This window comes from Chiloscyllium plagiosum, unplaced genomic scaffold (assembly GCF_037043375.1).
Source record: "Chiloscyllium plagiosum isolate Xiang-an unplaced genomic scaffold, Cpla_swu_hap1 HiC_scaffold_6, whole genome shotgun sequence".
Classification (NCBI taxonomy): Eukaryota; Metazoa; Chordata; class Chondrichthyes; order Orectolobiformes; family Hemiscylliidae; genus Chiloscyllium; species Chiloscyllium plagiosum.
In genome coordinates this window covers 17,430,829-17,443,853 of record NW_028270144.1, presented here as the reverse complement: position 1 = coordinate 17,443,853, position 13,025 = coordinate 17,430,829, and the positions used below count along the sequence as shown (strand labels likewise).

General features: G+C 40.7%; 1 protein-coding gene across 6 annotated transcripts in view; it reads left to right on the top strand.

Moving 5' to 3' along the window:
• Positions 1–13,025, top strand: part of gphra (golgi pH regulator A) — a 45,360-nt gene that overhangs the window by 28,082 nt on the left and 4,253 nt on the right. For all 6 annotated transcript variants that reach the window (XM_087987913.1, XM_087987917.1, XM_087987916.1 and 3 more), the window contains 3 exons: positions 1,950–2,036; positions 4,528–4,620; positions 11,190–11,285. In XM_087987913.1, the coding sequence (XP_087844039.1) occupies positions 1,950–2,036; positions 4,528–4,620; positions 11,190–11,285 (276 nt within the window). The remainder of the gene's footprint in view (positions 1–1,949; positions 2,037–4,527; positions 4,621–11,189; positions 11,286–13,025) is intronic.

Here is a 13,025-nt window from a genome sequence, read left to right as displayed (position 1 = left end):
TATTTAGTACCATTTGCGATTCCTCGGATTTTGAAGCTATTTGGGCCCATTTGAGGTAATACCTGGACAGTATATAGGCTTGGGTTGATAAATGGCAGAAACATTTATGACACACAAGTGCCCGACAATAACCATCTCCCAACAAGAGAGAATCTAGTCATCATTTGGTATTCAGTGGCATTACTATTGCTGAATCCTCAACTGTCAACGTCATGCAGGTTACCATGGACCAAACATTTAATGGAGTGGGCATACTGAATTGGATAGCTCAGTGGTTAGTACTGCTACCTCACATCACCAAGGATTCAATTCGATCCATGGATGACTGTGTGGAATTTGCACGTTTTCCCTGTGTCAGTGTGGTTTCCATTTGGTGCTCCGATTTCCTCCTACAGTCCAAAGATGTACAGATTAGGTGGATTGCCCATGCTTAATTGTCCAATAGTGTCCAGGGAAGTGCAGGCTAGGTGGATTAGCTATGGGAAAAATGCAGGGTTACGGGATAGGGTGGGGCACTGGGATCCTCTCCCTGATGAAGGGCTTTTGCCCGAAACGTCGATTTTGCTGCTCGTCGGATGCTGCCTGAATTGCTGTGCTCTTCCAGCACCACTGATCCAGAATCTTCTTTGGACAGTCAATGCAGACTTGATGGGCCGAATGACCTCTTCCCACTCTGTAGGGATTCTGTAATTCTACACACATACTATTGCTACAAGAGCAAGTTACATGTTGGGAATTTCATAGCACTTAATTGAATCACTGAATCCTAAGTGCTCGTCCACCTTATACAAGACACTAGTCAGGAGCGTGATGGAATACTCTCCACTTACCTGGATGGGTGCAGTGCTAACAACACTCAAGAAGCTTGGCAGCATCTAATACAAAGAGGCCCACCTGATTTGAAATCCCAGCTTCTTGAACATTCACTTCCTCCACCACAAATGCATAATGGCAACAGTGAGTATGCCATCTATGTTATTCATCGCAGCAGTTCACCAAGGTCTCTCTTGATAGAGACAGCACCTTCCAAACCCATCACTCCAATACCTAGAAGGACAGCAGTTGCACAGGAACAGAACCACCCTCCAAACCATACAATTTTCTTACTTGGAATAATATCACTAACCCTTCACTGTCACTTGATCAAAATTCTGGGACTCCGTCCCTGACAGCACAGTGGGTATACCTATACCACATTGACTGCATTGGTTTAAGAAGGCGCTTACTCAGTTTTTACTGAAACTTCTGCAGAAAATGGTTAAAAGTCACTTTTCTAAGGTATATTAAAATTCTTCCACACTTTCATTTAATCATAATGACCATCTCCACTTTCTCGATGATGACTAGAAATGGATGGCAAATTCTTGCTTAGCCAGCAATGCTCATATCTGTTAAAGAATATGTATATATTTACAATTCTATTCCTTTCCTCCGTCATGTTTATCTATTTTCCAGAAATGTATCTGTGAAGCGTCACAACCATTCCATGGGGCAGAAAGTTCCACGTTCTCACCACTCTGAATAAAGGCATTTTTCTGAATTCCCTGTAACATTTGTGTGTGGGTATCTCCTTATTTATGGCACCCACCACAAGTAGAGACAGTGTCAGCATAGAGAAACTATCAAACTCTGTCATAATCTTAAAGATCTTTATCAGCTTACCTTCTCTGATAGGTATAACGTCTCAATTCCGGTACATCATTGCACTTCCTTTGAATGCTGTTATAATCTTGCACCAGATGAAAGCCATAATTAAGCACTGTAACTCCAAGTATGTTAGAAGAGTGCACGCATCATTTCTTGTCAATGCTTCAGAATCACAGGCATTTCCTTCCGTTATACCTGCATACCACTCTCTATCTTTACTGTAGTTAAAATCCCATCTTATGAGGGCCATACTGAAATTGTTTCTGTTTATTGTGAGTTTTCTTTAATGTTTCTCTTCAGATCTCTCACTTATTCAGCAAGAAGTAGATGCGCTGGAAGAACTGAGCCGACAGTTGTTTCTTGAAACAGTTGATCTTCATGCCACTAAGGTATTGATTAAATGGACTAGTCCATCATTAGAAACAAAACAGATATGTAATTGCCCACTTAACGTTTACTAGAATTTGTTCTGCTAAAAATGATTAAAAGTCACTTTTCTGTGCTATATTAAAATTCCTCCACACTTGCACTTAATCAAAATGACTTCTCTTTGCATAATGTTACGAGACTAAAGGAAACAATTCAGTTAATTGTGCCTGTACCAGCTCTATGAAAGAGCTATCCAATTAGTCCCATTTCCTTCTGCTTTTTATCCATAGCCCTGCATTTTATTCTCCTTTCAAATACATACGCAATTTACCCTTTGCACGCTATAATAAAATCTACATCTGCCTCCCTTTTGGATTAGTTCCAGTCACAGTTTTCTGTCATCTTTTCTTCGCTATCTGTTCCTGTATGAGCTTTTCTAATGCGAATTCTCCACATAAACCTGATTGCTGTAATAATGCCTTCTTGCCAATGATGGTGCTGCAGCTTCAGTTTTAGATCTACTAAATGTAGCTGCTATTGTCCAAACAACTCTCCCTCTGCCTAGGTTTAACCATTTAGTTATAAATTTAAAATATATTATACTGAATCATTTCTCATCCTGCAGCCTTTCTTCAGTTGAAAGCTCTGGCTTTGTCCACTTCAGTGATTGACCAATATATTAAGGGGAGTAGTACATTGTGCAAGGACTGAAGAACTGCAGAATGCATGAAATGATGAACTTGCAATTCTGTAGTGCCTTTTCTGAACCTGAGGGCAAGCAGAAGAGGTGTACAGCCAGTGAAGTACTTTCAGTCTTTTGAAATGTAGCTTGCAAAATAGCATCCAGCAAGTTCCTACAAACAGCCTATGATAACAATCAGATGATCTATTTCTCAACCATGTTAATTGACCGATCAATTTTAGCCAGAACACTGAAGAGAAGCCCTCGGCCCTCCTTCAAAATAGTGGTATATTTCACATTCAAGTCACCATAGTCTTACCAGACCATAAGCGAGAGATGACTGGTGGTGTTTTAACCTGAGGATCACCATACCTCAGACGAGGAGAGAGGTTGAGAAGGAGAGTCCTTATGTTAACCTCAGCCAGTGTGAGGATTGAATCTACGTTGTTGGCATCACACTGGTTTGCAAACCAACCCTCCAGCCAACTGAGCTCAACCGACCCTCCTTTCACACTCAACAGAAAAGGCAAATGGGGCACTTAATTTAATATCTCATTGAAAGACTGTACCTCTGACAGTGCAACATACGTTCAGTACTGCACAAAGAATAACAGTTTAGATTGTTGTGTGTTAAGTCTGCAGGCTTAATTTGACAGTTACATTCCAACTTGGAAAGTTTATTCGTCAAACCACTAATTGAATTCCTAATAAATGAATCTTTGTTGACTAATTGATTTCAACAGCATTAAAGTGATGCTGTTGTGGTTATATACTCTCCATTGCATAATAGATCATTATGTAGTCCTTCTAAAAGAAAATCAGCCGAGCAATGTCAAGGGAGATTCGCTGGTGTTGTAAATACAGCCTGATCCTGTAATATTTTGACACAAGAAACATATTGAAAACAAGCCTTAGGAACTTGCTCATTTTGTCCCAAATTCTTTTGTTTATTGTACTTCATACTGTTACCTGGACATTTGATGTACATGCTTAGAAAAAAGACTTGTCAAAGTTAGCCTCTTTCTAGCTTCAGTGTGGTGGGAAGCAACATTTTTAAGTAACTTCAACATGTTTTCCTTACTGGGTGGTGAAAATATAGGCATAATAGGAATAGGATGTTGACATAATTGAAAAGCAATCAGGATAATCCCTCCAGGACAATGCATGATTTGGATGATAAATTATTTCCTATATTAAATCATAGATTCACTTCAGATGAGAGCCGTTGTATTTGTGAGTGGTATGGTTGCAAGTTGTGGGAGCTGTATAGAAAGTTTTAAGCAAATTTTCATTAATTTACAGATCTCTCAAGTTGCTGGAAGATGTGGGATAGAAGCTTACAGCATGGAAGGTGGCCTGTCAGCCCAAATGCCTGTGCTGGGTCTTTTGAAAGACCTATTCAATTAGTCCCATTCTCCTGCTGTTCCCCACTCTACCATTTTCCATTTTCCAATATTTATCCCTTCAAAAGTCAGTATTCAATCATCTCTGCAATGCCTTGACATCTGCTTTTGCTAAGCCCTAACCACTGTTCTAAAAAGGATTCACATAACTTCTTTCGGCACTAATTCAAACCACATTAATATTTTAAATATCTCCATGTTGCTTATTACCTTTGATTTGCTTGATCTGAGAAAATGGCATTGCACTGATGCAGTCATGCTCAACAAAAATATCATGTATGTGGATGGAAAATAAATGGATTGAGTAAATTCCCAATATTCCTGAAGTGTTATGAGATTGACATCTGCACTTCCTCACCAATTCAGAATCATCCTGGAGCTGCAGAAACAGTGGTAAAAGCCTAATACTACTTTCATCTTTTACAGGAAAGAATTGAATACTCAAAAACATTTCAAGGAAAATATTTCAATTTCTTGGGTTACTTTTTCTCAATATACTGTGTCTGGAAAATCTTCATGGTGAGTGTAACTCTGCTAAATGTCTTGATGTCCACTCCAGTAAGGGGAAAGAGTGGGGTTTTGGAAGCAATAGCATTGTTAGCCAGACCACAAACCCCACAAGGGCACTTGCCTCTGTTTATACATATCTTGTCCTACTTAAATGTTGCTGCCTGATGAGTGTAAACCGCAGAATTTCCAGTCCACATATTTTCAGAATTTGATACTAAGTTACTTTAAGCTTGCCTTTCACTCATGCTCTCCAGCAGTTGTCACCACACTGGCTGACTTTATAGCTCCCACTCTTCACTGGAACATTTGTGTTACATTGAGACAAATGTAAGTGATTCAGCCCCTTTAAGTTTGTTCCACCATTCAGACAGATCATTGCTGGTCTGTGTTAGCTCTACCAGCCTACCTTGGATCTATATCTCAATGCTCTTATCCGATAAAAATCGATCAGTCTCACTTTTAAAAATTTCAATTGCTCCTCAGCTTTAGCTAAGAGACTTACAGATTTCCATGTGTTCCTCATGTGAATCAGTGTTTCTTGACGTAACCGTTGAATGACCTGGCTCTAATTGTAAGGTTCTGGATTCCCGAACTAAAAAGCCTTTTCAAACTTCATTTGCACACATTTTACATCTCTTTTTCTCCTTTGCAATGTTAGTATTGCCTTTGTCATTTGCTCTGGTCACTAAGTGTTCCACTCATCCTGTTCTTCCTCTGTTGGCACCATAAAAAACTCAATTTCTCAGTCTCGTTCAGTTCTGAAGAAGAGTTGCATCAGACTTGAGACATCAACTTGTTTTTCTCTCCATAGATCATGCCAGACCTGCTGAGTTTCTCTAGCACCATCTGTTACTTAGTGCAAAATTGACAGCCAGCAAAACAGTAGCTGTTCTCTCAAGCCTGCCCTCCATAGTGTGTTAGCCAGTGCTTCACAATTAGACATATCTTTTTAATCTCACTGCTTTCTTACAGCCATTATTCTCCTGTGAGGAGAAAAAAAATAAGTCCAAATAGGAAATATAATCCTAGAGAACTCAGGCAATCAGTAGCAGTAAGGATATTGTGCAGTCCATTTGTATATTAATGGATTAGCAGTTTCCCATTTATAAGATACGATCTATCCCCAAGCCAAGAATGCATCCAATTCTACTGCATTGTTTGACATGTTCATGATCCATTATATCCCACAAACTCTCCCTGTCATTATCATTTCAATTTGACCTGGGTTCAATTCCCGCCTCAGGCGACTGACTGTGTGGAGTTTGCACGTTCTCCCTGTGTGTGCGTGGGTTTCCTCCGGGTGCTCCGGTTTCCTCCCACAGTCCAAAGATGTGCAGGTCAGGTGAATTGGCCATGCTAAATTGCCCGTAGTGTTAGGTATAGGGGTAAATGTAGAGGTATGGGTGTGTTGCGCTTCGGCGGGTCGGTGTGGACTTGTTGGGCCGAAGGGCCTGTTTCCACACTGTAATGTAATGTAATCTAATCTAATAAATTTGTGTGTTTGAAAAAAATCAAAATATGATGTGATTCCCTTTCCTTCAAGACTCTTAGAAAAGTGAAAGCCATGCTTTATTCTTGTTCAATGTCTTGTTACTGAATACTGCTGTCCATATTTTCCCAGCCTTATATCGATGGCAAAAATGCAAATATCTGAAAGTATTAACAGGTCCTTGTCTTATCCTAGATTTAAGATTCGATGGTGCATTCATTCTTATTGTTTAGTTCTGGTAATAAGCATCTTTGTTGCCTGTCCTAGTTTTTTGTGTTTACATTAAGTTCCCATTAGTGGAAAGATCTGTTGTGGTTGCTTCATTGCTGTTTTAAAGGCAACCTTTCAAAGCTAGTGCTGTAGCTAATTTGTTATTGAATTAGCGTTTAGGAATCTTAATGTTTCAATCGGTATTTGATTTCTGGACAACATAAATTTATGTTATCCTTCAACCAAAGGGCTATGGGCATCTGGAACTACTTCTGTCCTGCAAAAAGCTGTTCAGTTTGAGTGGCAATTGAAAATGTCAAAACTGTGATCGGTGCATGTTTGTTGCTTAAGGTTTTTAATGACTGCAAAACCCAGGCAGGTTGATGCAAGTTGTAGATAAGCCATGCTCTAGTTGAATGGTAGAATAGATTTGAGTGGCTATGTTTATTTAAAGCTGAGATGGATAGATTCTTGTTTAATAAGGAAATTGAAGGTTTGCGGGAAAATGGAGGAAAGTGGATGTGAGGAATGTTGGATCAGCCATGATACAGTTGAATAGCTGAGTGGGCTTGAGGGGCTGAATGGCCTCCTCCCATTCTTATTTGTCATGGCCTTATTATGATCTTACAACTTTAACCTGATATTATGCTTTATTCTTGCCCAATATAACTGAGTTACTTTGAAGGACTCAGTGAGTTACAAAAACAGAAATTGCTGAAACCCAGCAGGTGTGGCATCTGTGGAGAGAAAGCTGAGTTATTGTTTGGAGCGCAGTGATCCTACTTCAGAACTGATTATAGCTTAGAAAAGATTGATATATATGCTGAAAATGGAGTGGGGGGGAGGGGAGAGGAGTAAACAGTAGGTGGAGAGAGAGGGAGCAGCACTTGGACAGACAAAGGTAATGGTCAACATGGAAGAATGCATGGTTAATGTTTGGAACCATTATTAGCTGACAATGGGTTACTTGTGGTAGCAGTTCCTGTGATGACCAGGCCTGATGTGTGAGGGTTGGGGTGAGGACATAGGAGAAGGTGCTCAGGCCCTAAAATATTGAATTCAATATTGAGTGCTGAAGGCTGTAGGATTCCTAAGCAGAAAACAAGATACTGTTCTTCCAGCTTGCGCTGAATTTCACTACAGTGCAGCAGCATTCCCAAGACAGAGATGTCAGCCAAGGCACACTGTGGTGTGTTGAAGTGGCAGGCAACCAGAAACTTGGGGCCATTTTTGTGGACAGAACGTAACTGTTCTGTATAGCCCAATCTGCATTTCGTCTCCCCAGTATAGAAGAGACCATATTGTGAGCAGCAAATAGGCTAGATTGAGTGAAGAGTGTGGTGCTGGAAAAGCCACAGAGAAGCAGTTTTTCCTGCTTCTCTGCTGCTGCCTGATCTGCTGTGCTTTTCCAGCACCACACTTGACCCTGACAACTCCAGCATCTGCAGTACTCACTTTCGCCTAGATTGAGTAAAGTCCAGGTAATTGACTGCTTCGCCTGAAGGTGTGCCTGGGACCTTGGAGTGTGAGGAGGGAGGAAGTAAATGGGCAGATGTTAAATGTTCTTAATGCCCAAATTACATCTGATGCTACAAAGTTTATACTCATTTGTCTTCGAATCAGATTATGCTTTTGTACATTTGACATTTTATGGGCTATTTTAAGTGGTTTAATAGTTTTATTTAAACTGTTTAAACTATTTAAACACTAGGGTGGACAGGATGCCAAGTGGGCTGTCAGGTACACCTCGACGGTCTAAACAGTGGACTTATGTGAGGAGCTGGGGCTAGTAGATGTCTGGAAGTGCCTCCATCCAAATGGTAGAGACATTACCTTTTACTCCAATCCGCACAAGTGCCACACAAGAATTGATATGTCCTTTGTTCCGTCAGTTTGTTTGGATTTGGTGTTAGCCTGCAGGATCGGGTGCATAACTATTTTGGACCATGCGGCAGTATATTTAGATTTTACGACCAAAGGTAGTGGACTAGGCACGCGATACTGGCGCATGGATCCATTTCTGTTGAAGGATGGCAACTTTGTACAGTATATCACAAGGGAGTTCAGGGTTTTTTGGGACATCAGTTGGGGTACGGTCAGTAATTCATCAGTGCTCTGGGAGACCACTAAAGCGTTCTTAAGGGGTATGATTATTTCATACTCTGCAACAAGAAGGAGACAGAGAGGAGAGTAGCAGCGGGTGCTTGAGGCCCGGCTGAAGGCAGTCGGGTTGGCATATTATACCAGACCATCTGTGGTCAAATTGCAACGGTTCACGGCTGTCTGAGCTGCTCTGGACTGAGCGCTCACACAAGTGGCGAAGAGAGGGGTCTCCTTTGCAAAGCAAAGGCTTTTTGAATATGGGGATAAGCCAGATACCTGGCTAGGAAGAAAAGTACCCCACAGTCCAAATATGTCAGCAGAGAAGAATTCCGGGTTTGGTGGTCTCCCTAGATGCAGAAAAAGCTTTTGATCGGGTGGCATAGTCGCATCTCTTTGCTGTTCTAGATCGTTTTGGTCTGGGAGGGGCTTTTGCCAGGTGGGTGGCACTATTATATAAAGACCCCCAGTTGGCAGTTATTACGAATCAAGCAATTCTGGTGTGGGGAGGAGCAGCCGACAGGGATGTCCCCTGTCACCGCTACTGTTTACCTTGGTACTTGAATTACTGGCAAAGGCTATCCAAAAAGACCCTGAATTAATGGCACCGAAGGTGGGAGTTGGGGAACACAAAATCACTCTCTAAGAGGACTATGTCCTTCTGTTTTTAACTAACCCCGAAATGTCCATACCCCGGCTAATACAAAAATTTAAATTATCCGGCAGCTTTTCGGGATACAGGATAAATTTTACAAAATCGAAAGTCATGCCCATGGGGGAATTGGTGAAGGTACTGAAGCTGGAGGATGGAATGGTGTTTCCTTTTAGATGGTCACTCAAAAGGTTTTCTCTACCTTAGAACTTTTATTACCCCTCACTTCTGGCAACTGTACGGAGCTAACTTTGTGCAGCTGTTTAAGAGGATAAAGCAGGAGTTGCAGCAATGGGAGGGACTACCCACATCATGGCTCGGTCCTGTAGCCTTGATCAAAATGAAAGTTCTTCCTCGGCTGTTATACCCTATGAGAATGCTCCCGTTGTTATTACACAAACAGGTGCTGTGGAGGTTTGTGGGATGGCTTGGATCATTTATTTGGTGCCGTAGGTGCCCCTTAATTAAATTTACCAATTTGCAACTTCCGCAGGATATGGTGGGGGTGGACCTCCCAGATCTGAAGGCATACCAAATAGGTACCCTGTTGCCATATGTAGGTGAATGGGTGCACAATGACTCTAAGTCGATATGGCTCGGTGTAGAGGCCTCACAGGCGAGATGTCCCCTCATAAACTTACTGTTCGTGGATAAGATGAGATCGGTAGTTGAGCACTGTGAAAATCCAATTACCATAAATACAGTAAAAGCATGGAGGATTAAACGGCAGGGTGAGGGCAATTGGCTTAAGACTTCACCCCATTAGTGCGAGTCCCAGGATTTAGACTGGGGTCAATGGACACCAGCTTCAGAGCATGGTGAGTAAAGGAATTCTTTGTCTGGGAGATTTAGTTGAGGGAGAGGTCTTGATGTCTTTTAGCCAATTAGGTCAGAAATACAGAATCCCTAATAGGGACCTTTTCCGATATTTTCAGGTTACGGATTGCATACAGAAGGAGACCATGCTCTTGACCCAGCCCTACAAGTCAGATATAGAGCGAAGAGTGCTCTGATGTGGGGGTGCTCTCTCAGCCCCATATATCATTTGCAGAGTGGGAATGCCTTGGGGATATGGAGAGACTCAGTGAGATTTGGAATCAGGAATTGAGGGAAGAAATCTCATCGGAAGTGTGGGAGGATATATGGGGGAATGTAAAGAAAATTTCAATATGCAATAAGGCACAAGCTATGCAATTGAAGAGCCTCCACAGAGCCTATATTAGCAAAGTCGAGATCTTCCCCGAAATGTCCCAAATCTATTGGCGCCCTTACACATTGCTTTTGGCCCTGTTACAAGATCTGCGGATACTGAGGGGCCATAGTGAATGAGCTGGAGAGATCCTAGGAATGGAAGTTAGGGAGGATCCAATGTCCCTCCTTTTTGCACTACCAAATCTTCTCTCTTTGGGTGAGTTCAGGGAAGAGGTTATTCAACATTCTTACGCACTGTGTGAGGAAGAACATCCTAGTGAATTGACTATCAGAAAAGCCTCCAGATCTTACAGGGTGTCATAGACTTGTGATGGAGCAGGTCCCTCAAGATTACCTGACAAGTATGGTACACCATGGAGCGGAGCAATTTTATAAAACATGGCGACCCTTTCTAAATTACATAAACATGGACCTATCGATGATACTGTTTAAGGCCTTTATATAGCAACAAGGGCCGTATATGATGGTCCGGAGACCCCAGGGAGGGAGGCCTCATAAATACGGGAATAATCACTGTGCAGCAAGTGGAGTAATGTAATATAATACAATGTTGTGTAATTTAATTTTTGTGGATTGTGATTTAATTGAATGCTATTTCATTTAATTTGAGTTTGTGCTAATTTGGTTTAAGTTATGTAAATATGAGACAACTGTATCTTGAAGAATAGTAGGCAGTTTATTGTCAATGTTACTCTCATATAATAGTATGATAGTATTTCTACTTTTCTGTACTTTTGTACTTCTATAACGTTTTGGGTTTTTTTGTAAAAGAGTGAAAGTTTTTCTTCAATAAATATATACATAAAAATCTATTTAAACACAGACAACTCTGTTGTAACTGAAATGTATGCAATTGTAATTAAGCCTGATCTTATTGGATGTTTCATTTTCTTTTCTGCTTCACTTAACTTTCAGGCTACTATAAATATTGTCTTCGATCGAGTTGGTAAAACAGACCCTGTCACTCGTGGTATAGAGATCACAGTGAACTATTTAGGCATTCAGTTTGATGTAAGTATTGCCCAATGTGGCACCTGATTTTTGGATCTTGAAATTATCCATGTAAGAGTAGTCATTTTGTGATGATAATAAGTAATGCACATTAAGCCCCCTACTGTCTGATTCTTAAACTGAAGAGTTATTACCTAAAACTGTCTAGCTTCTAGCTGCCACTTTTCATCAACTTCTTCAGAATAGAGTTCAGAACATAACTAGAATTCAGCAGTGAGGGAAAAGCCATTCAGTCATCGAAGTTCGGCACTCCAATGCATGACATACCAAGCTTTTTTGTGTAATGGTTTCACTACTGGCATATCATAGAGGTCACATCCAAAGATTTAATCAAGTTGTAATGCGTTTACACATATCTTAAGTAACTCATGCTGACAGATGTTGAGATTCTGAAGAATCTTACAGTATAGGAAGGAACTATTCAGTCCATCTTGCCTGTTCCAGGTCTTTGACAGAGCTATCCTGTTAGTACTACTCCCTTGCCCTTTCCCATAATCTTCTGTGTTTTAGTTTTCAGTTATCTACTTCCATTTTGAAAGTTACTAATGGATTTGCTTCAATCACCCTTGTAGGCAGTGCATATCACATCACAATGCACTGTGTTAAATTTCTCACCTTCCCTCTGGCTCTTTTGCCAGAGATGCACCCACCAGTGAGGCAACAACCCAATGAAATTCTCCAGGCACAGCACAATCTGAGCTGCCAAAAGGAGAATTAGTCATTGCTGTAAGTCTTAACATTTTATTAAAGAAGTCAACCATTTCACTTCCTTATCTCTTGCATTCTTTTTATAGAACTATGTTCAGTTTTGAGGTAGATATCTGTGTAATATTTTCAGTTCCTTTTGCACTTAACCTCTTCCCATTATTAGTTACATGTTGCAGTTTCGAGAATGTTCTTCATTTGACACTAACGCATTTGAAATATTCTGCTTGACAAGAAAACAAAGGCAATTTTAAAATGTATCAGCTGTGTATTATTTAGCAAATTAATCACAAACATACGGCTTAGGAGCATAAGTAGACCATTCAGCCCTACAAAACTGTTCTACTATTTGGTAAGCTCATGGCTGATCTGATTGTAACCTTAAATCTACATTCCTGCAAAAAGATTGTTAACAGCAGATTGTCAGTTCGCCTTGAATGTTGAGTGTGGGTGACCAATCGATTGTGAATACCTCTATACCCTTTTAATAGCTTATGTTGCTCTTCTCCTTCTTATATCTGAATCAGGAGCTAGAAACCAAGGTAATTTGGGTTCCTCAATGTCGGACCTTCTCATTTGGACTTTTCAGTCATGTAACCTAATTGCACTTTGATCAATCCTGTTAACACATTTTATACGTTGTTCAAAATGTTTATTTTTTACACTAATATTTGTCCTTGTGTCCCCCTAATTGTCAGTGATTAATGCATTTGCCTCTGAGTAAAGAGCACTGTATATTCTAAGTCCCATTCCAAGACTTGGAGATGGAAGTCAAAGATGCTGTGCTGAGGGAGTGCTGCACTGTTGTAGGTGCCACTTTTTGGATGGGATATTAAACTGAGACATCATCTGCCCTGTCATGCAGATATAAAATATCTTTTGGCTACATTTTTGGGGGAAAGGAGAGATGTTGTTTCCTGGTGTCCTGACCAATATTTATCCCTAAATCAGAATCACAAAATAGGTGGTCCAGTCATTGCCACATTGCTGTTTGTGAGAATTTTCTGTGTGCAAATTAGCTGCCGTCTAACCAGC